This window comes from Petaurus breviceps, unplaced genomic scaffold (assembly GCF_028583685.1).
Source record: "Petaurus breviceps papuanus isolate PSGF00001 unplaced genomic scaffold, PetGlider_PUasm1.0 188, whole genome shotgun sequence".
Classification (NCBI taxonomy): domain Eukaryota; kingdom Metazoa; phylum Chordata; class Mammalia; order Diprotodontia; family Petauridae; genus Petaurus; species Petaurus breviceps.
This window is the reverse complement of record NW_027185804.1, coordinates 7,981,598-8,005,800: the sequence shown is the minus strand read 5'-3', so window position 1 is coordinate 8,005,800 and position 24,203 is coordinate 7,981,598. Positions and strand designations below refer to the sequence as shown.

Here is a 24,203-nt window from a genome sequence, read left to right as displayed (position 1 = left end):
AATTTCTCTTTCTTAGACCAAAGACAATAATGGCAGGTGGGTTTATATGCCCATTGGAAGAAGGTGTTTTGAGGGTGGCAATCAACTCTGATTGGTTAACAATTAATGAGTGAATATTACAATGAAGGGCTGGATCTATTCTAATGAACTTTGATCATGTCACTTACTTCTAAGTTACCCCCAGTCTTGGGCAATCTATTCAAAAAATTTATCCCCATCCAAACCTGAGTAGGGCACAATGACTTCCCCATCTTGGGGGGGGGGGGGGGTCTTAGTTCAATCTCCTTATCAGTAATGTCTTTCAAGAGACTAAACTTTTGAAATCAGGACTGGAGAAAAAAGGGAGGTACTCTGGATCTCCCCAAATCATTGGTCATTAGTAATCATTTCTCTCACCTTTTTCCATGTGAGTCATTCAGATACTAGAAAATAGCTGTCAAATTCCTGCCCCCTCCCCCCCCCCCAAGTCTTCTCTTCTCCAGGATGAATGTCCTCAGTCTCTTCATCTAGGCAGCTATGTGACCAGTGGATAGAGAGTCTAGCCTGGAGTCAGAAGACCTGAGTTCAAATCTGGTCTCAGACACATACTAGCTGTGTGACCCTGGGCAAGTCACTTAACCCTGTTGGCCTCGGTTTCTCATCTGTAAAATTAGCTGGAGAAGGAAATAGCAAACTACTCTAGTATCTTTGCCAAGAAAACCCCAAATGTGGTCATGAAGAGTTGGACATGATTGAAACAGAACAACAATGTTAATATGTGGTTTTCTAAGTCAATATGTGGTCTGAAGGGATCTTTGCGTATGGTTTAGTAGCAACTTGAGTTTGATACCGCTGATGTAGGAGACAAAAGAATATTTTTTAAAAACATGGAAATCAGCAGCAAATCATCACCTTTGCCTCTCTAGCAAAGGTTCTTAACCTTGTTTCTGGCATAGACCCCCTAATGTTTTAAAATCTACAAATACCTGAGATTCTCAAGGAAACTGTTATGTTAGAATATAGTCATCAAAAAATTTTTAAAGAAAAACAAGTTCAGTTTCTTCTTTCACAACATGACTAATATGGAAATGTGCTTTACATGACTGCACATATATAATCCATATCAAATTGCTCACCATCTTAGAGAAGGGGGAAGGGAAGGAGGAAGAAAAATTAGAACTCAACATTTTATAAAAAATAAATGTTAATTATCTTTACATGTAATTGGAAAAATTAAAGAAAATTTAAAAGAAAAACAAATTCATGAATCCCAAATTAAGAACCCTATTGGGGTCTCCCTAAAATGGAGGATCATTTTCTAACATGTTTATGAGATATTTTTCTTCCTTTTCTTTCGATCCGGATGCATGTGCTCATTTGTTATATGGGACTTCCAGGTGAGGAAGCTCCTCCTGCTATCTGTAAAATGAGGAGATTGGACTAGATCACCCCTGGAGGTCCCTTCCAGGTCTAGATTGGAGGGAAGAAGCAGAATCAATGATTCTGAAATTTATGGTGCTAGATTGCTGACTGGGAAGTGAGAAGGTAAAGAAGCAGCCCAGGGTGGGCCAGACTGCCACAGGCAGGATTTGAATCCAGATCTTCCTGACTCAGACTGGCTCTGTGTCCACAACACCAGCCTGTCCCCTTTGGTCCTGTTACCTTGGATCTCTTGGTCATGTGTATAGATCTATGGAGACAGTGATGGCTAACGTTTCTTGGGTTCCTTAAGGTGGGAAAAACCACTTTATGTATATTATCTCATTTGATGCTTACAGTAACCCTTCAAGGTGGGCCCTGCCATCATCCCCATCTTACAGGTGGGGAAACTGAAGGTGAGCAGTGACTTGCCCAGAGTCACACAGCTGCCTATAGGATTCGAACAGCAGTGGTGAGTTCAAGATCAGTGCTCTCCCCATCACTCTATCGCCTGATGCATGGCATGACAATAGGAAGGGCACATACCTGGATTCAGCTCCCTGCTTAGTACCTATGTGAACTTACACAAGGCACTCAACCTCTTTAAGCCTCAGTTTCACCCTCTGTGAGATAAGAGGGCTGGACAAGGCATCCTTTAAGGCCCTCCTCTTTTTAGCTCCTGATTTTAGATCCGGTGGTGATGGCAGTGGCCATGTTATAAATGAAAAACTAATAGCAATCCATCAATGACAAACACCACAGCAAAAATGAGTGCTTAGCACAGTGCATGGGGACACTTGTTTCACGTGTTCATTGATTTACGAAGAAGGAGGACAATTTTTGACATTCCAAGTAGTCAGCTTGATGCAAAATGAGGTTCAAGCCCATACTGATGGTGCAGAGCCTGCGTGGGCCATGGTACCATATTTAAGTCAGGAAAATTCATCTTCCAGAGTTCAGATCTGGCCTCAGACATTTACTAGCTGTGTGACCCTTACCTCCGTTTGCCTCAGTTTCCTCATCTGTAAAATGAGCTGGAGAAGGAAATGGCAAACCACTCTAGTATCTTTGTCAAGGAAACCCCAAATAGGATCATAAAAATCAGAAATAACCGAACACCAACAAAATAGGAGATAAGATAGCACTACTTTCATGGTTTTTCAAGACAGGACAAGAATTAGCCCAAGGAAAGTACTGTAAAGACTGAAAAATGAATTATTGGCCTACTCCCCCCGCCCCCAATACATCCTGAGTTACACTTCTCCAATGGCCTATCTGCCTTCTAAACAAGCTCACATCTTTGGTCACACTGGTGCCTTTCCTAAGCCTTACAGTATTTCCTCTTCAATCCTGTGTCCAGGTGGAAGATATGGGAGAACTGGAAGGATACTTGACAAAAGGGAAATAAAAAAGTTATTCTAATAAGATCCTTTTCAATGTTCAATGTTCCATCACTGACTGGAAATTTTAGGTGTGGGCATTATGTCCAATGTAACAACACATAAAACAGATGTGTTTTTCCATTCATGTTAGTCAGGAAGTTTCATATTAAGCATTCAATAATTGTACAAAAAAAGTCGTCTGTATGAGAATGTCCCTATAGGCAGATTTTATACTAGAAATGTTGGCTATCCCTAGGGCAAAGAATACTTGAAAGCTAGGGAACCATATGTACTTCTAATCCCTAACTACAGGCAGGGTCGTAACTCTCCAAGATGGCAGCCAGAGACAATTCTTCCCATCCCCACTCCCCCCCAGTCCCATCACCCTGGAGGCTCACAACTCTTGCAAACAGGATGCCATGAACTCATCCTTGACAGCACAGATCCTAGAATCTCAGAGTTGGAAGAAGCTTCAAAAGCCAAATCATCTGACTCTTAACCAAAGCCTGAATTCTTTCTAAAGCTTTCCTGACACGTGGCGTCCATCCTCTGTATGTTAACAGATGAATATTTCCAATGGTGGGACCTCGCTATTTCATAAGACAGTCTGTTTGGGGTCCGCTTTAAGCTTTGGGAATCTACTGCCAACTAGCTTTTGTCCAGACTCTATACTTTTGGGCCGCGCAGACCAAGTCCAGTTCTTTGGTTTTTTTTTTTTTTTTAAGCAATCGGGGTTAAGTAACTTGCTCAATGTTACATGGCCAGTTATTTCTGGGTGTGGTGCTGAGTATCTGAGGCCGGATTTGATCCAGGTCATCCCGACACTGGGGCTGGTGCTCTTACTCGCTGAGCCACCTGGCCACCCCTAAGCAATTGGGGTTAAGTAACTTGCTCAAGGTTACATGGCCAGGTGCTAAGGGTCTGAGCCCGGATTCGATCCCCAGGTCATCCCGACTCTGGAGCCGGTGCTCTTACTCACTGAGCCACCTGGCCGCCCCAATGATAGTTCTTTGATGTTATTATTGCTCGTCCTTCCTTCTAGAAGAGGACCAGTGACATCAGGAGGGTGATGTCTTACTTGCAAGTGAATTGGAGTTAAGTGAGGCAGGGCTGCTCAAGGTCACCAGCCTCACTCTTTTCTCCAGAGGCATGGGAGCCCAGGGGCAAGGCATAGGTCAGGACAGCTGGTGATAACCTCCAATGACAGTCCTATAGATTTTGTGTTTGCACGTGTGAGACAAGGAATTCCCTCTACTAATGCAGATGGGTAGCTACTCTAATTTACAGTCTTAGAGAGTTTCCTGGCACCCTAAGGGATTAAGTGATTTGCCAAGAATCATATGCAGTATATGTGAGCCCTGGGACTTGAATTCCTGTCACTTGGACTCTAAGACTGACCCTCTACCCCTGTACCATACCACCCCTCAGCCATTCTGATAATTGAAGAAAATTACCAATAGCCCCTGTCTTCTTTCCCAGGTGAACTATTCCCCAGTTTTTTTTTAATGGGTCCTCATAGGGTGTCATCTCTCATCCCCCTATGACCGTGGTCACCCTGCTCTGAGTGGAGTAAACTGGCTTGTCACTATCCTTAATATGTGCCATCTAGAGATGAGCTCAACACCACCAATGTAGTCTGAACAAGCAGAAGGTGATGAGATGTCCCTCATTCAGAGAGTTTTTTTTTTTTTTTTGCTTTTTGGAGGGGGAAAGGCAAGGCAATTGGGGCTAAGTGACTTGCTCAAGGTCACATGGCTACTAAGTGTCAAGTGTCTGAGGCCAGATTTGAATTCAGATCCTCCTGACTCCAGGACTGGTGTTCTATTCACTGCACCACCTAGCTGCCCCAAGAGTTCCGGGTTTTAATGAATGCAAGGTAAGATCCCATTCACTTGGGATGGTTAGAAATAGCCCCAAAGCTTGGGGTTACTATTCGCACTGCAGGAAGACAGGGGGCAGAAGCCCTCAGTTCTTCAAGGTCCACAGTCTTGGATCTGATGATCCAGACTGAAGATCATCATCTATGGAAGATAGCTAAGGGGGAATAGAAAAGACCATTGAGCCTGGCTCCAGGAGACCTGGCTCTAACATTTACTAGTTGTTTGATCTGGGCAAGTAACTCATTTAACCTCCATCTGCCTCAGGTTTCCTCCTATGTAAAATGGGCACAGTAATACTTGTACTAATTACCTCTCAGGGTCTTTGTGAGCAAAGAACTTTGTAAATCATAAACTGTTATAGAAGTGTGCTTATTAGTTTTTTAATTTTTTATGGTCATGATGAATTGAAGTCAAAGTCTCTAGTCACCAAGCCCTAGGTAGCTGTGGGGAAAGTTAAATCATGAGCCTTGCCTGCTATTTGGCCTCTGAAATAAGACCTGGTCCAGACATGCACATAAGAGCCTTCAGTATCCATTCTGTCTTTCTCTACAGAGACACCAGGAAGGATGGATGATGTGTGCCTGATATTGCTGAGGACAGGGTGAAAAAACAAAGGAGGGACGTGTGTGTGTGTGAGAAAGAGAGAGAGAGAGAGACAGACAGACAGACAGACAGACAGTGACAGAGAAAGGGGGAGAGACAGAGACACAATGAGAGGGAGAGAGAAAGTGAGGAGAGAAGTAGAGAGTAGGGAGAGAGACAGAGACAGAGTGTGAATGAGTTTGGGGAGAGTGAATCTTATATTCAGAAAGGTTTTCATTTAGACCATTTTGGTGTTAATGAAGAGTGACTTTCTATTTTAAAGGAACAAATTCTACCTCTTTTCCCTTCAGTCCCATCCTGCCTCAAACAAATAATCCTCAAAGAGCCAAGAGGCACAAAGGCAGCCACCTGTCAGCAGCCGGCTGCCCTGGCGTGCATTTCATCCACCATATCCACACCCCCCACAAACAGCCTCACTGGGGGCCAGGGCTGTCAGCAGCTGATGCTCTCCAAAATGTGCATGGAGGTGTGGAGAAGATGGGAGAATAACAAATAATAAATAGCTGAAAGTATGTGGTTTCTCCTTTTCCTTTCATCTCTTCACTTTTAAAAATAAGAAAGACGCAAGCTAAAGAACCCATTTGTGCAATCCTGGGGCTTCTAATTCGACAAAGACAAAAACACTGAAAGCAATCTGCAAGTTAGTAGGGTTGTTGCGCCATTACCGTGAGGGCCTGTTCTCGCCTATCTCTCCCCAGAGAGCCACCTCCCTTCCCACACTCCATTCTAGCCAGGTTTTGCTCTCCACATCAGCCGGGCTCCCAGATCTGGAGCCCACATACAATGAGGATAGCCCATGCTTCGCTCCAGGCCAGTTGTCCACTCATCAGGGTGTGTCCCACAATTCTATTCCACAAGCATTTACTAAGCTACCACTGATTCTAATGTGTGGTTCAGTGGCTTTTTTAGTCACATCTCACTCTCTGTGACCCCATTTGGAGTTTTCTTGGCAAAGATACTGAAGCGGTTTTTCATTTTCTTCTTCAGCTTTTTGGAGAAACTGAGGCAAACAGGGTTAAGTGACTTGCCTAGGGTCACATAGCTAGTATGTGTCATAGGCCACATTTGAACCCACAAAGATGAGTCTTCTTGATTTCAGGCCCGGCACTCTATCCATTGCACCACCTAGCTGCCCTCAAACTAGGCAAGGCAAAATAGAAATGAAAGAGGGAAATAAGATAGTGGTAGGGTAAGAGCTAGGAATGGTAAGAAGTGAGATAAACTGGTGGGCAGCTTGTGTGCAATAGTTATTTGTACCATCATGATCTCAAGAGTAATGGAGGAAGGCTCTCAGTACAGAGGGTGGACCCACTGTAGGTCCCAAACTATGGGAGGAAAGGGACACCCATTAGATGGGATGGACAGGTGTGCACGGGCTGTGATCAACATCACTGCTTCTTCAGCCACCTCGACAAGATCACAGGTATACTAGAGTATGGAAGGCTAAAGTACCTCTCCAGCTAAGCACTGGGAGGTGAGTGTTCTAAGTATTGTTATCATTATTTCACAGAAGAGAAGCCTGAGGTTGAATGTGACTGAACCAGGATTTGAACACGTGTTCTCTGACTCCACAACCACTGTACTTTCCACTGGGATAGCACAGTTCTTTGAACATGGAAGGTACTTAAAAACGCCATTGACTCCATGCAATACAGTGATAATAATATCAACCCAAACATATCTTTGACTACAAATGGGTTGGAGTTTAATATTTGATACCATTTGACAAGCCAAGTGACTTGAACATAGTCACACACAGTGTAAATATGAAATCAAGGATTCATATATACCACATGTGCTTTTGTAAGAATTCTATCCATGCCTCTGACTGCTGCCCTATTTTGGATAGAGAAAATTCAATGTCCTTTTCTCTTCCCTTTCTCCACCTCCTCTCTCTCTCTCCTTCCTATTTCTTTTCCTTTGCCTCTGATCTCTGCTCAGAAAAGTATAGAGAAAGGAGGAAAGCATCCAGGAACTTGAGGTAGGTTTTTTTAGGCTTGGGGTAGGGGTCAGGGTAGAACCAGCATATGACCATATCCTTCTCCTACCCATTTCCATGAAATCCAAGGTCAGCTCTCTTTCTTCTTTCTCATACAGCTTAAAGTGTGAAATAGATTCTTTGGGTTTATGATTTCATTGGTATAGGGACTCCCCAGTAAGGAAACTCTGTCTACTAATTTAGGTTGGCACCTTCTCTGAAACCAGTAGTCTTTGAGGGTTGCCCAGAGGATTGACAGGTTGTATAACTTGTCCAGGGGTACACAGCCAGTGTACGTCAGAGACAGAATTTGAGATCAGGTCTTTGGTTTGAATCCACTATGCCCTGATGCCCGTCATAGAAACTAGAGAGTGCTATAGCAACATGAAAGGTCATTGGAATTTTCTCTTTGTGTTCACAAGAACATGGGCTTTCTTTAAGACTATAATATGTAACTGTATTTGTAATCATAACCACATCATACTACACAAACACAGAGAAGTGAACTAAAATGATTTGGAGGGAGAGAGCACTCATTAAAAACTGGTAATTGGGAAAGATTTAACAGAGGAGGTGGCCCTTGAACCAAGCACTGAAGGATTTGAAGAAGGCCGTGGGAAGCAGATCCTGCAAAGGCATGAAGATGGGATTCTAGGTTCAGCAAGTAGGCTTGTTTGGCTGGAAGACTTAGCATATGAAACAAAGCTAGAAAAGCATGCTGGAATCATGTTGTATAGAGCTTCGAATGACAAACTGAGGAATCTGCACTTTTCTTTTAGAGGCAATAGGGAGCTACCGATGATTTTTGAGCTGGAGAATGTCATATGATCAGTCTTGTGCACCTAGACCACTGTATTGCACAGTTCTTGAGGGACTGACAGTGGGTATGGTATATTAAGGTCCATCCCATGAAGCACTGGGGAATTTTATGTAGATTAAGGACATAGAAACAGATCCCTAACTGCCACCATCTATCAATGGTAGCAAATAAAAGGTCCTTACTTTAGAGTGTCCTAGCAACTGACACACATTGATGTATTTGAGTTAGGCTGACATACAAAAAAGGCTCTAATCACACTCACATTCTTTTCTAGACAAAGATAAAGCAAGAAAGAAATATATGTGCTTGGGAGAGTTTTCTCTTTTCTCTGGTTTGAATCTGTAGCTCAGACCCTACTCATTAGGGGTCCTTGGAGAATGTAGGCAGGATTGAATTAAACAATTAGGCCATGGTATGGAGGTTGTAGCAATGAATTGAGGGCCGAATCCCTGTTGACTGCCATGACCAGACTTTGGATACCAGTCTGCAGCCATCTTTGGGAGGAGTGAAGCCTGCAGGCATGTTTACACCTCCAACCTCTCCCTTGCACTCTGCCATCTGGGGAAGCTTCTGCAATGACCCTTTGCCTCTGACCCAAGACCTCTCCATCATCCTGAATCCCAGCTGATTTCAGAGGTGGTGGGAGCTCAGATCAGTTTCTTTCCCACAGCTGTATTTTTGTGAGCACATAGTTGACCTGATCAAGCATCTGGCCTCTAGCTCCCCTCCCTACTCCACCCTAGGGGCTAACCACCAGGTTATGGCAGGCAGGAAGAGTGTAATATTAGAGGACAACCATTTGCCCTTCCCTAAATGCTCATGCTGGGAAAAATACTTTATAGATTCTCCTTCCAAGAGTTCAGGGGATGATCCTTCTTTACAGTCCTGGGGTAGGGGAGAGACAGGTACCTTCTGGCCTTGGCTTTGGTTTTTCCAGCCCTCCATCTTGCATCAGTTCAAAGGAAAATGACACGTTAAGAACCTAGAAAGAGAATCACAAGTGCTATATCACTGGAATTCCTTCTTATCTCCTGTAATCCCCGAAGCTTTGAGACCCAGCAAAATGGAGAATCTGGGGCTGCTGCCACAGGCACAAACATCTTTCCTAATTTGGAAGGAGGGACACGAGCCATTTAATTGTGGGGGCATTCCAGCTCAAAGGCAGGTGGGCTTGAGAAACTCTGGCAGAGATCAGTTGCACTGATCCCCGCTTGCTACGATCAATCGGCCCAAAGATCAAACCTTTCCTCTTGAGGTACCTGGTCTCTGCTTCATGTGGCTAGCCTTCTGCCTAGGTGGATTTCAGAGTATTTGCAGAGATCAGACAGGAAGTCATGCTTTTGATGTCTTCAAAGGGGAGAGAAGTATTTCTCCTACTTCCTGAATGCCCCTTGTCTAGTGACAAAGGCTGGGGAGGGAAGAGGAGGGAGGCGCCAGTTGAAAGACAATTACAGTTTGGCTGAGCTGCTAGAATAGAGGCCTTTGGGTTCTTGCAGGGCAGAGATATGAGTTTATAGCAGTATAGTTTTAGAGAAAAAAGGGGCCCTAGAAACTATCTAGCCTAACCTTCTCATTTTACAGATGAGGAACCTGAGGGCCTGAGATTTCAGGTTGAATGTGGCAGAGCCAGGATTTGAACACACCTCCTTTGGTTCCACAGTCAGTGTTCTTTCCAGTAGGATGTAAGTGCCTTTCGGGTAAGGATTATTCCTTTTTGTCTTTGGCACAGTTCTTGGCCAATGGCAGGTGCATAAAATTGCCATTGACTGCAACACAACTATCAATCCTAGCACATCTTTCACTGCAAATGGGTTGGAGTATAATATTCAATAAGTTTTTAAAAATTTAAGTTAAATCTTCTCCATAATTCAAAAGATCCATAATTTCTTCAGCGTGGGTGATTCCTTGCTCTGACAAAAAATGCTACTGCCTCCCTGGTCCTAGTGTGCATTTCTCTGGCTGGAAAGCTTGGGGCTTAGCCGTCATGCTTCTCAGATGACAGATAATTCTAGTCACGACCAGGCCAATGCTTGAAGGCCTTCCAGCCTGGGGAAGTCCCTGGACTTAGAAGTCCAAGGTAAGGTGGGTAGGGGTATTTATGTGGAATAAGCAGCTGGGAACTTGGTTGGCAAGAATGTGGGGGGCCTGGTTCTTCTGCAAGAACTCCATCCCCTTTTCCCTTCTCTGGAAGCAAGGGTTCCAATGGAAGGGAGGTGGCATCACCCTGGGTCTTGGCCAGAGTTCTCTCTATTTCTCTTAATCTAGACAAGGCAGCTATAGGGTCAGAGGGGCTATCTGGGCACTTTTAAAGATGTACCCAAGTACCTTTTGCTCAAAGCTCTCCGGGGTCAGGAAGAAGCTGTGTAGAGGCACAAAGTAGCCCTCCAAGAGGCCCATGAGCAGCACCAAATATACTCCATCTGCAAACTGGGGAGAAAAAAAACAAAAAGCAAGTGGGCATTTTTACTTCATTTGGCCTTCCATTCACACAGTGACTCCTGGTTTGGCCCACAAACAAGCAGAGTCTAATGATAATAATAACACTAATGATAAGACGCTTTTCTATTGTTAGAGGTGGGGAATGCTGGGAAAGGAGGAACAGCTGTGAGCTTGAGTCTAGGGGGTGAATTATCTTCTAGGCCTATTTATGGACATCAGGAAGTAGCCTCAGGGTTAATGTCGATCTTAAAGTAGGTAGAAACTGGCTGGTGATGGTGAAGTTTGCAGAGCATAGAATAGAGTTTGTGGAGCGTAGAATGTTTGCATTAAGGGAGAGAATGTTGGTGCAGAATTAAGGTTTCAATTCAGTAGTTCATTAGAAGGAACAGTATGGGGGACGAGCCAATTCACTATCAGAATTCAATCTGTGTATGGGAGGGGGCAGGCAAGGGAGGAGAGAAGAGAGGGAGAAGGAGGAAGAGAATATGGAAGTTTGGGTCCTTCTTACAGTCGTGTGTACATGCCACTAGGGAGGAATGGTGAGGAGATGGTTAACCAGACCTGGCCTCCTACAACTGAGGAGAATTAGACCGTCCAGGAGATCTTCCTAGGCAGGAAACATGTGCCTGACTAGGCCGAGATTCGTAGGACGGTCTATGTTCACTAAGTACTGTCAGAAATGTTTCTCATAACAACCCTGAGAAGTACAAAGATTATGAACCTCATTTTACAGATAAGGAAACAGGGCTGGGAGAATAGAAACAAATGCCTTTTCCAAGGTCACAGCTAGAAAATGGCCCAGATTGGGTCTTTTGAATCTGGCTAGTGCCTTTTCTTTTCAATGATAACTATTATAATAGCTAACATTTATATAGCTCTTACTATGTGTCAGGCACAGTGCTAAGTGCTTTATACTTTATCTCATTTGGTCCTCCCAATAACCTGGGAGGTGTATGTTACTAATATTTGATGGGTGAGGTTAAGTGACTTATCCAGGGTGACACAGCTAAGAAGTATCTGAGGCCAGATCTGAACTCAGGTCTTCCTGACTCCAGGCCTAATGCTCTATCCACTCTACTACAGTAATAATAGTAACTAGCATTTATATAACACTTACTCTGTGCCAAGCACTATACTAAACACTTTTCAATTATCATTATCTCATTTGGTCCTCACAACCACCCTAGGAGGTAATAATAATGAAAAATTAAAATAATAATAAACAGTAAAATAAATAAAAAACAAAATAATAAAAATAATAATTAACATTTATATAGCACCTTACTTTGTGCCAAGCACTTCTACAATTATATCATTTGATCCTCACAACATCACTGGAAAGCAGGTGCTACTATCACCCCCATTTTAAAGGTGAGGAAACTGAGTCAAATAGGTACAATTATTTGCCCGGGATCACACAGGTAGTATGTGTTTGAAGCAGAATTTGAACTTGGGGTTTTCCTGACACCCAACCCAGAGTTCTATTCACTGTGTCACAATACTGCTACTACTATTACTACTACTACTACTACTGGGCTGCTGCTGCTGCTGCTGCTGCTACTACTACTATTACTACTACTTCTATTACTACTACTACTACTACTACCACTACTACTACTGCTACTAACAACAACTAACAATTACATAGCACTAGAAGGTTTTCAAAGTGCTGCACAACTATTACGCCATTTGATCTTCACAACAATCCTCAGAGGCAAGTTCTATTATTTTCCCCATTTCACATATGAGGGAACTGAGGCTGAAAGAAGTTCCATTATTTGCTCGGTGTCTGAAGCCGGATTTGAAGTTGGGTTTTCTGGATGCCAGGTCCAGGACTCTAACCACTGCCCCACTTAAGGGAATTTGGTTTCCCCCAATTCAATAGCTGATATCGTTTCAGAAAGTAAAGAGTAGATAATAAGATTTTTAATGTATTAACAAAGTTTTAATATTCAATAGTCCTTTTATGAAGTTTGAGTACCTTTTTTTGATATTAGTTGTGTTGAAAATGGGCCACAGCCCTGGAGGTTTTTAATGGGTAAACCCTGGAAAGAGTCTGGGAGTTTGGTGAATGTAGGTCAGGAGCTGCCAATGGAGGAAATCCTTGTGGGTATGAGCGCCTCTTCTCCCTCTCCCCCGCCTCCCTTTCCCACAGCAGCCATATCCCTTGGAAAGAGACCCAGAATCCAGATGGTACCAGATGTATACTTCAAATTAACATAGATACCTTAGAGGAGGAAGAAGTTTCCAAGAACGAGACCCTCTGGCAGCAAAGAAGAGAGCCAGCTTAGGCTCAAGAGAGGGCCAGCCCTGGCAACCAAGGGTCACACTGTGAAGAGGAACAGGCTCAAAGAGCTCAGCTAAGCAGCCCACCCTGAAAGTGTGCTATGCCCCTGCTGAGGCACTGGGCCTCACACCAGGAAGACTGGAGTTCAAATTCTACTTCAGACAGGTACTACCTGTGTGACCCTGGGCAAGTAACTTTACCTGTTTGCCTTAGTTTCCTCATCTGTAAAATGGGGATAATACAGACCTCATAAAGTAGTGCTTGGCCCGGGCAAGCATCAAAGCAAGGGCAGAATGTGAGAAAACCTGTGGGGATGCTGTGGCCAGAAATTCCTTCACGGGGTGAAAGGTGGTACTAAAATCACCTCTAAATTCTCTGCTAGCTCTCAAGATCTTGCGTTTCTCTATTTTCATTTCCAACACAACCATGAGAAGATAGTTTTTGTTAGATATCTAAAAATCTGAAAACGTCATGGCACAATCCATTAAGTCTCACAAAACTTTTTCTTAATAGACATTGTTCTTGGGGGCCTCCTGTGTCTAGACTGACCATCTGTGGGAGAGATAGAGCGCATTTCAGGCAATTCATATATTTTTTACCCCAATGAGCATAAAACTAACCTCCTCAAATGACCTTGGTAAAATGCTTCACATTTAGCATTTGAGAGAAGAGAACCAAGGAAAGAGAAGGTGGGAGATATAAACAACCAGACTAGGGTTCTAGATTTAGAGCTGAAAGTCAGTCCTGTCACCTTATACAACTAAAAACTCCCCGAAGATAGACACCACATCATTTGTCTTTGCACTTTCCTGGGCATCCAACACAGGGCTTTGCAAATTAAAACCAGGTGTTACCATAAACAAGTCTTATTATTTTTATTATTATTATATGTGTCTGTAGAGTCAGCTGGAGCTCTTGAGCTCTGTAGCTAATAATTTCCTGGCTTGACTCAATGATCTTGGGCAAGTCACTTAACTTCCTTGGGCCCTAGTTTCCTCAGCTGGGTTAGTTAGTGGGTTGGACTAGACAAGCCCCAAGTTTCTTTCCAGCTCTGAATCTATGACTGTATGATTTTATTTTTCAAAAGATGACAGAAGGTGACAAGGGAAATTCCTGTTCTGCCCAACAAGAAGGCACTTCCAGTTATTAAAGCAAATATTATGGGGACCTAGCAGAAAGTGACCCTCCCATTTTAGAATTTGTGATAGGGAATGAGGGAAAAGCAAGGCATAGTCTGCTTAAGGGAAGTAGCTGCCAATACCACTTAGGAAAGAAGATTTTAGATAATTCAGAGAAAGGATAGATAAGATGACCTAAAATTCTACTGGAGAAGTCATCCCAGGAGGACTGGGGACAAAAGTGAAATTTTTCCAATGAGAAGAAGGGCAAGAAATTTATTGACAGACAAAGATTTTGAAAAGGAGGGTGCAAAAGATGAAATAAAATCCGGAAAACTAAGAATGGACATTAAAGTACAGAACAGACTGAATGGAGTTAGAAACCATACAGGTTACAAAGAGCTGAGGAAGATGAGGAATTCTACAAATAGCAAAAACATTTTAAAAGCAAAATTAGGGGAAGAGAGAAATCAAAGAGAGAGAGACAATTGCTTCAATGGGATACTGATAATGGAAGGAAAAGAGAAGGTAGAATGATAACTCTTAGTTTTCTTCTATTTTTGTTTTTTTACCTGCCAATGAAGCCGGCAAAAAAAGGGCTAAAAACAAGGACTGGAGAAAAATGGCTAATAAGAAATTAAGTAGGGGGATCATAAGGAAGTGACTAGGTGATCTGGATGAATTCAGGCCCAGATGAAATAAATCACTGAAAAATCCCAATCATCTTTGAAAGATTATGGTGCACTGCCACAGGGTTAGAGAAAGGCAAATGGATCTTGATTTTCCAGAAAGAGAAGACAGTAGGATTTTCAAAGGGTACAAACTTCACGACCTTGATTTTGTTTCTTGGCAAGATTCTAGACTAATCCATTATTAAGAGATAGTTTGTCAATATCAAGAGATGAACACATGATTAAGACGTTAAGAGAAGGGGTCAATTCAATCTGTCATCCAACCTGTCAGGATTTTTAAGCATCAAGAACAGGTCATGGCAGACTAAACTTACTGTTTTTTTTTTTGACAGGTTTACTAACTAGATCCAAAGACTATGGTTATAGTTTCTCTAGATTTTTGCCAAATGTTTGGCAGACTCTTTCATATTATGTTTGTGGAAAAGATGATGAAATGTGCCCGTCTAGTCCAACTCATACCTGAATGAACCTTCCTCCTATTTTAAGTGTCCACAATGAGGGGGACAGAACCCATTCCTTCCAGAGGCAGCCCAGCTCATTACATTTTTTTTGATTAGCTGGGAGTGGATGGGTGGGGGGAGTAACAGACTCTGGGGAGTTTGCAGTCTAGGGAGACAATACACATATACAGATGAAAAAGTTAACTAGTATCACATGGCAGAAATATAGAAAAACCAGAAAATGAATCTTCTAGGTAGGTGCTTTAGAAGTTTTGAGGAAGGGCAGATTGCTTCCAGCTGGGTTGGACCTGCAAGGCTGAACAGAGGAGAGGGAATTTGTATTAGGCCTTCAGGCATCCTAGGTTATATTTAGAGCTGGAAGGGACTTTATGAGTCCATCAAGACTAAGTCGCTTTATTTGATAAATGAGGAAACAGGCACGGAGTTTAAGAACCCCAGGTCTACCTGAGTCTGGGTCCTAGTCACTGGGCCATATTGGATGAGTTTTGGATAGATAGAAGGATGGGCACGGGAAAGCTTTCTAAGTAAGGAAGTTGGACCACACCTCAGCCAGAAGGGCTTGTCCTATGTTGGGGGGTAGGGATGTGCGTTTTCAGCAATAGCAGACAAAGCTGCTGCCAAGGAGATTACACAGCTATGCAAAGACATCCAATCCATATTGCAGGAATAATTCCCCTAGCTTGGGCTGGGCACACGGCAAGCATTTAGTCTATGTGCTTGTTACTTGGCAAGTCAGATGGCTTTGTGATTATACCTGTTGGAACGGGGTAGTGGGGACACTTTCTGCCTCCAGAGAATACAAGCTCAGCCCTGTCCCGGAGAGAAGAATATGACGACCACCAGCTCACTATTCTTATGTTTACTATTAATGCTCCTCTGGAAAGAATTATTCAACTGTGACCTCACCAAAGCAAAAAGCCTACAAGCTGTCAGGGAGATACGAACCGTCTGGCTTCAGAGAAGACTGAGAACAATGCATCCCCAGCTCCAATAACACAGTGCACTCATCACGATTGACAGTTCACCCAGTCCTAGAATCGCAGATTTATAAGAGCTGACGTCATCTTGTCCAACCCCGATGTGGAACATGAATTCCCTCTACGAGCGGATTGACCGCCCCTCGTGTATTAAGTGCCTACGTGGTTCCAGGCCCTGGGAAATGCAGTGTCTTATTTATTAAGTTCAGGCCCCCATTTCCTTTCACCCAGGTTATTGCAACAGCCTCCTAATTGATCTTCTGCCTCTAATCTCCCACCTCCAGTCTATTCTGCTGCCAAAATACTCTTCCTTACGCATAGATTTGACCATGTGACTCTCCTACTCAACCGACTCCATCAAATGGTTTCCTATTGCCTCCAGGATAAAATAGAAACTCTTTTTAGCTTTTAAGTGGCTGCACAGCCTGGCCTCAACCTATCTTTTCCGTCTCAGTAGAATCGCTCTTGCATTCTGTAATTCGATCAAGCTGGCCTCTCTGTTCCTCACTCAGGACATTCCATCTCCAGTGCCTTTCTACTTTGTGCTGCTGGTCCCCATGTACCCCCCCCCCCCCACACACACACCTCACGGAGACCCTCTCTTCCTTTAACATGCAACTTGGGCATGAAGTCTTTCTTGATCACCCTTCCTTCCAAACTATGGTGTACTTAATTACTTTGTTTTTATTTACAGTTATTCCCTCTCTATTTATGCTTAAATATGTACTGGTCTACTCCATTAGAATGTAAGCTTCTTAGGGGTAGGGCTTGTTTCATTCTTTGTACTCAAATTTCTAGCACCTGGCACATAGTAGGCACTTAAAAATACTTGATTGATTGACAGAAGGATAAAATTAAAACTAGTCTCTGGCCTCAAGGAGCTTACAATCTACTGGGTGAAACAATATTCTCCTCCCCTCTGCAGCACATAAACAAAATATGTTCTAAGTAAATTCATTCTTTCTTTAAAGATTTCCAGTGATAGAAAACTGATTGCCTTAAATGCAGCAGCTCTGGTTACCAGGAATGTAAACCAAGTCTTTGTAACTTCCAATGTAGCTGCTAAACAACCCTTCGACTACCTCCTCTCATCCTCCCAGCCACCTCTCCAGGTAGGCAGGATAGGTATTATTCCCATTTTACAGATTGAGAGATGGAAGCAAGACCAAAGAGGGTTATTCAGCTCTCCAGAGGTCACACAGCATCACAGAGCTCAGGAGGTCTTTGGATTTCACATCCTCTCAGCACTCTTTCCATTTTGACCACACTCCTTTTCCCTCAGTCCCCCAGCTCTCAACAGCAGCTGTATTCTGAGCCGGGCTTCCCTATTCTCTCTCCCCTAGTTGTGTTGGTAGTGATGAGGGGGAGTGAGGGCCAAAGACAACATCCTGGAGCATCCAAATCCACTTTTGCCAAAGGACATCACCACCATCCTCTTCCATGCCCGCCCCCACACATCTCCCTCCCCTAAATTAACCTAAAAAAAAACATAAAGAAGCCTCATTAATTACAGAAACTCAAAAGCTGGCAAAGCTTTTAGGAAATGCCCATAGGCACATTCTAAGATCCTGAGCATATTTTCCATTCTGTAGCCTATGAGATACTCGAGTTAAGCTGAAGGGGGTGTGTGCATCATCCAAGCATGCTTTCCACATTCATGCTGACCTCCCACACAGCTGCCTTCCTACTATGGAGCTTTTAAGTCAACTCAGAAAGACCTCCCCAGGGGGTTTGTACGGGCTCCCAATGGCCGGATGGTTTTAGGTTTATTAAGAGCTTCCAAATGAATGAATAGAACGCTGGCTTCTATCTTCATTGGCCCAGCCCATCTCTACCCCTGTCCGACTGGTGTCTTCATTGGCCCACCAGCTCATTCTCTCCCCAAGCCCTTTATAAGAGCTCATGGCCCTTGTTGCACCTCAGGCTCCTATGATGTCAGTAGCTTAGTCTGGTCCCACCCACAGCTCCTATGTCTTCACTGGTCTGATTATGCCCCCACTGACTTTCCTGTCCTCATTGACACAGCCTGTCCTTCGCCTCTTGGCAGCTCCCTTAGCATCACTGGCACAGCTTGCCCTACCTTCCTTGTACCTAGCTCGGAGATGTCATCGGCGTGCCCCACGCCCTCTACAGCTTCCATGTCATTTCAGACCCAGCCTGGCCCTCCTCTCGGCTCTCAGGATGAGACTGGTGCAGCCTGGTCCCTCTGCCAGCTCCCATGTCGTCATTTCCCCTTGCACTTGTTTGGCTTGGCCCTGAGTGGTGACATACCTGGGTTTCCAGTTCTGTGACTTCCAGGTTCAGCTTATTTAGGTGCTTGTTCACAAAGGTGATGAGCGTCTAGAAAACAAGAAGTCAGGCACGCAGGAAAAAACACTGATGTGATAGAAGACTGGGCTTAAATCTCAATTCATCTCTTTACTAGCTGGATAACTTTGGGCAAGGCATTGAAACCCCTCTGGACTGTGTTGGGTTCCTCACTGAAGAATGGACATGATACCAGTCTGGGCACTGGTGAAGAAAGTTCTGTGAAAACTTGGGATCACTGCATGTTTATTTCAAAGCCTATTCTCACCATTCTTCAGGTGGAAGGAAGAAAGGATCTGGGGCTATTGTTTGAAGTGTGGGGTTTGGGAGATGGCCAATCTACCGGGGTACAGGAGGTTTGCCAGCTTGCCTGCTCGATGTGAGTGTTCAGGGAAGAGGAGTGGCCAAGGTATGCACTCCAGTGGTCACCAATCCCAGTGCCTCATGGGTGAACAACATGTACAATGCCGAGGGCCAGGAATTGTAGACTTTGAGAGTCAGAAGGGACATTGGCAGTCATCCAGTTTAACCCATATGTGAAGGGAATCACTATTATAACAAATGGCTTTCCAGCCTCTGCTTGAAGACCTCCAAGGAGGGAAAACCCATCACTTCTCTAGGCAGCCTAGTCCACTTTGGGACAACTCTAAGTGTTAGGAAGTGTGTGGATGTGTGTGTTTGTGTGTATGCGTGTGTGATCATATATAAATTTGTAACTTCCATTCAGAGGTCTTGCTTGAATATATTCATTCATTTAAAACTCGTTTTGCTTTCTGAGGTCAAACAGAAAAAAAGATATATATATATATATATATATATATATATATTCTCTCCACCTGATTTTAGACTTTCAAACACTTAAAGACAATATCAAATGCCCCCTGAGTTTTCTCCAGCCTAGTTCCCTTCAACTGTTCCTCATATGACATGGACTCAGAAGGCCTTTCACTATGTCAATTGCTCTCTTCTGGACACCTTAATTTCAGTCATTTTGCAGTTGTGTCTGATTCTTGGTCACCCTATTTGGGGTTTTCTTAGCAATGGTTTGCCATTTACTTCTCCAGATGAAGAAACTGAGGCAAACAGGGTTAAGTGATTTGCCCAGGGTAACACAACTAGTAAATATCTAAGACCAGATTGGAACTCACAAAGGTGAGTCTTCCTGATTTTAGTACCAGCACTCTATCCATTGTACCACCTAACTGACCCAAAATTTAGCAATCAACTTTCGCAATCAGGTTAGAGCTGGCTCTGACATTTCCCTTTGTTGTTCAGTTGTTTTCAATTGTATCCAACTCTTCATGACCCCATTTGAGATTTTCTTGGTAGACACTGGAATGGTTCACCATTTCCTTCTCCAGCTCATTTTACGGTTGAGGAAACTAAGGCAAATAAGGTTAAGTGACTTGCCCAGGGTCACACAGCTAGTAAGTGTCTGAGGCCAGATTTGAACTCAGGAAGTTGAATCTTCCTGACTCTAGGACTGGCACTCTCTACTGCACCACGTAATAGCCTCCATATTGCTTTACAGTCTAATATTAATAGCTAGAATTTATATTGCACTTGAAGGTTTGCAAAGAAAGCACTTTCCACATATGTTATGTCAGTTGGCCCTCATAACAATCCTTTGAGATGACTATTATTACTATCATTATCCCCATTTTTCAGATGAGAAAAACTGAGGCCGAGAGAATTTAGATGACTTGCCCAGGACCAAACACCCAGGACATATCTGGGGCAAGAACTGAATACATTTCTTGTTGATTCCAACTCCAAGCCTCTATGTACTACCTCACTGCTTCCTTCACAGTATGGTTTCTTAAGCTTTACAAAAAGCCACGGTCCCCTTTGTTGGGCTGGTGAAATCTATGGACCGTTTTCCTTTTCTCAAAATGTTTTTAAATGCATAAGATAAAATAGAACAAAACACCTAGGATTACAACAGCAAGCAAAATTATATGGAAATAGTTGTCCAAGTATTTGAAAAAAATAATAAAGCCAAGTTCAGGGACCTCAGGTTAAGAACTCATGCTCTCAAGTAGTGTTTTCCTTATAACAACCTCACGAGATGAGTAATCAAAGCATCATCTCCATAGGATAGATAAAGAAACAACTCAAGTCTTGGAGAGGTAAGGTTACCAGCCCAAGGCCACACAGTCAATATCAGAATCAAGGTTTGAACCAAAGCATTCTGATTTCATGCCTCACTCTCAGGCCTTGGCACCACCCTACATCTCCACACTAAACCTCCACAGCTCTCTTCTTCCTTGTGCTTTTGCTTGGCACAGGAATCAGTATGGGGCAAGGGTATGTGTGGCAGTTTGTAGAAAGGGTGTAGGGTGCTGCCCAGGCCAGGGAGGCAGGGGCATGAGATTCTTAGCTTTCTTTCCTCTATGCCCAGGGAATATGGAGAGTAACCATGGTGGCCTCAAAGAGGAGAAGGGCTGGAAACAATTTCAAAGAACCATTGTTCTTTCAAAGAACTAGGCATTCTGGAAAGTCACCCTAACTGTGGGTTACAAGTTTGTGTCACTGAACTGGCTTTGCAACCAACTTCAGGGAGAAAAAAAAATCGACATCTGTGCTTGCTGAGGCTGACTGTTAGGGGACCCTCTTTCCAGGCAGCGGTAGCAGCAGCTAGGTGGTGCAATAAATAGAGCACTGGACCTGGAATCAAGAAGAACTAAGTTCAAATCTGACCTCAGACACTTACTAGCTGTGTGACCCTGGGCAAGTCACTTAACCTTATTGACCTCAGTTTCCTCATCTGTAAAATAAGCTGGAGAGGGAAATGGCAAACCATTCCAGTATCTCTGCCAAGAAAACCCCAAATAGAGTCACAAAGAGTCATATAGGACTGAACAGCAACAACAGAGAAGCAGGATTGTCATTCCAAACTTTGCAAGAGTGTGTTTTCCACAACAATGGGATTTGAGATTTGGGGAGTAAATCTATTTTTCCTATCTCCCCACTATCCCACTCTGGCTATTTATTTATTCGTTTTTCGATGAAAATATCTTCCCACCTTTTTCACCACATTGAGCTTGTCGGGAGCATGATCAAACAGTGTATCAAAGGCATCACGCTCTGAAAGACAAAAAAATACTGGAACCATCAGCCACATTGCTGCTCTATTCCATTTAAGGACTAATATTTATAGGGCTCAGCAGGTCACAAAGCATTTCCCTCACAACCACCCTCTGAGCTAGCAGAGTTTAAGTATTGATATTCCCACTTTATGGAAGAAGAAAATAAATTTCTGATGTCACTTGCCCATTGTCAGGATAGCAAAGACAATAAGGGTATAGTAGGGCATGGAGAGGGAAGAGACAACATATGTAAATGGTGGTGCCTAGCATTGCCCATGGCAGATTTCCCTCGGGTACTCCTAACTCCTTTGGTGAGTCTGCTTGAATATCTGAAATGACAGGTGGCTGATTCGTGCTGGCGAATCCACCAGGGTATTTAAGAAGTCAGCCACTAAGGGATAGATGCTGGTGTATTTTATATTGACCTGGCTTCTACTTGGGGATGAGAAAGGATATGGTGAGAGTGGGTGTAGTGAGTGCGGGCCCTGAGAGCAGGAGGCCGGGTACAGCCACAGGACCCCGGTTGTTTCATCCTGGCTCTCTTCTCCTGGCATGATCATTGTGCCAAGTGCTGGTGTTAATGGGTCTCTGTGTGGGTCATGTCATACTATGTGTTTCCCAGCCCATACACAATGTGTATACCAGAACTGGGAGTAATTGGTGCTGCTGTGATCAGATGTAGCCTAATGCTGTCTCTCTGATGAGTTCACTTACAATTTCCCATTTGTAGAGAAGTGGGAGGGGGACTTGTTGAAAATCTGGGCACATGAAATCCATGATCACATGGGAGTTGATTATAGATCTTCAACCCCATTAGCTAAGATATAATACAATAATAATATTATTAATGTAATTAATATATTATCATCAACAAGATAATATTAAGGTACCCACTCTGCACTAGATGCTAGGAATACAAAGAAAAAAGAACACTGTCTGTCTCAGGAAGCTTACATCCTATTTGGAGAACACAACATGTACACAGTTAAGTATATACATTATTAGTGAGGAGAGAAAGAGAGAGAAAGAACAATTAGGGGGCCATAGGAAATGGTACCTCAGCTGAACTGGGAAGAAAGCCAGGGTTCTAATAGAGGAGGGAGGAGGTGAGAAGGGAGTACATCCTGGTTCCATTGAGTTCCTCCTGAGCTCAGTTCAGGTTCCACTTCCTACGGTCCCCCCAATCGTTATTTCTCTCTCCTCTGTGTATATGTTGTGTCCTCCAAAAAGACTGTAAGTTCCTTGAGGGGGGAACAGATTGACCTACTGGTCAATCTAAATGGAATGCATGGTAAAGAACATGAAGGAGAAGAATGTGAAATGAGTTTGGAGTCAGATTGTACGGGCTTTAAACATCATGCTGTGTTTTAAATTAAAGACAATGGGGAGTCATTGAAGATTCCTGAGTAGGGTCAAGACCTCATGGTCGGAAGTTCAGCATCTCTCCACTATGTGACAGGGCTCCTTCAGGGTTCACCAGCCTACTCTTATGAGTAATTGTCATAGCCATGAGTCAGCTAGTTAAACAGCACCAAGAGGGTTTGAAAAGAGGAGGTAGGGAAGCATGGTGGGTGGGCAAGCAGACCCTGATCAAAGCAAGTTGAGGCACTGGGATGGGGTGAGGACAGCCCAAGCCTATAACGTGGGTTGTCTGCCTTGAATCAGGGACCTCCAACAATGCCTTCTATCACCTCTTTCCCTTTCCTCCTTCTCCTTTAAAGTGTGGAGGGAAATGCCCCCCAGGAAATGAACAGAGCAGAACTTCAGAAAAGTAGCCTGCAGTCTTCCAGTGACTTCTAGGAAGGCTGGCGGAGACCCAGATGTCAGGCAGAGAGAGTATCCCTTCAGGGACCTCCTCAGGAGCGGCCACCCCTTGTGGAGGACACATGTGCACAGGCAGCTGTGGTGTCCCTCCCAGTGGCATGCAAACTGCCCAACTTTTGCAGAATTAACCAGAGAGTTCTTGGCAGCTACAAGCCAGAGATGTCAGGCCTGAGAAACTTACCATGTCTTCCTGATAGAGCCCTGTGGTAAAAAAGAAGAGAGAATGACATGCTTCTCATCCCCTTTGGATGGGCTTTCTTTAGTTATCATGGGAACCTTCTAAGGGCATCTTCAGTTGACTAGTCTAATCCCCCCTCCTGGCCCAGACTACAGTTGATTACAAGTCTTTCTTTTGTTGGAAAGAATTAAAAAAGCCTCTTGTCACTGAGCTTTATGGGGCAGGCTGCAATTATGGGAATTGTGTGTGTGTGTGTGTGCGCGCGCATGTGTGTGTGTGCTCGCTCTCTCCTTTCCCCCACCAAAGAGCTGCCCAGGGTTGGCACAACAGAATCCTGAGGGGCAGGGCTAAGAGAGGCCTGTTTAGAGGGGCAGCTTAGCAAGGATGAGCACAGGGCTCAGCCTCAGAAAGACCACCTCTGACAATCCCACCTCTAACACTCACCAGCTCTGGGACCATGGGCAAGTCACTTGGTCTCTCTGGGCCTTAGCTGTAAAAATGGGGCAAATAGTGTTTCCCTCACAGGTTTGTTGGGAGGCTCAAATGAGATCACCTGAAAGTACTATATGTATATGTCAGCTATTATGACTGACTCAAAAGCCGCTTCATGCTTTTTAAGCAAACTTATCAAATCATAGGATTTTTGAGTTGAAACTGACCTCAGCGGTTACCTAGCACCAAGCCATATCTGAAAGAGATCCCTAGTACAGTTAGGTCCCAATTAGTACAAATACTGAATCCCCTGAAGTGGTCTCATATATTCAAATCCA

At 43.8% G+C, this 24,203-nt stretch overlaps 1 protein-coding gene across 2 annotated transcripts in view; it reads right to left on the bottom strand.

The window, feature by feature from the left end:
- The window catches only part of PARVA (parvin alpha), a 170,229-nt gene that overhangs the window by 5,711 nt on the left and 140,315 nt on the right, over positions 1-24,203 (bottom strand). For both annotated transcript variants that reach the window (XM_069091240.1, XM_069091241.1), the window contains exons 8-12: positions 23,437-23,456; positions 21,368-21,429; positions 18,307-18,375; positions 10,387-10,488; positions 8,971-9,043 (exon numbers count right to left, since the gene is read on the bottom strand). In XM_069091240.1, coding sequence (XP_068947341.1) covers positions 8,971-9,043; positions 10,387-10,488; positions 18,307-18,375; positions 21,368-21,429; positions 23,437-23,456 — 326 coding nt within the window. The remainder of the gene's footprint in view (positions 1-8,970; positions 9,044-10,386; positions 10,489-18,306; positions 18,376-21,367; positions 21,430-23,436; positions 23,457-24,203) is intronic.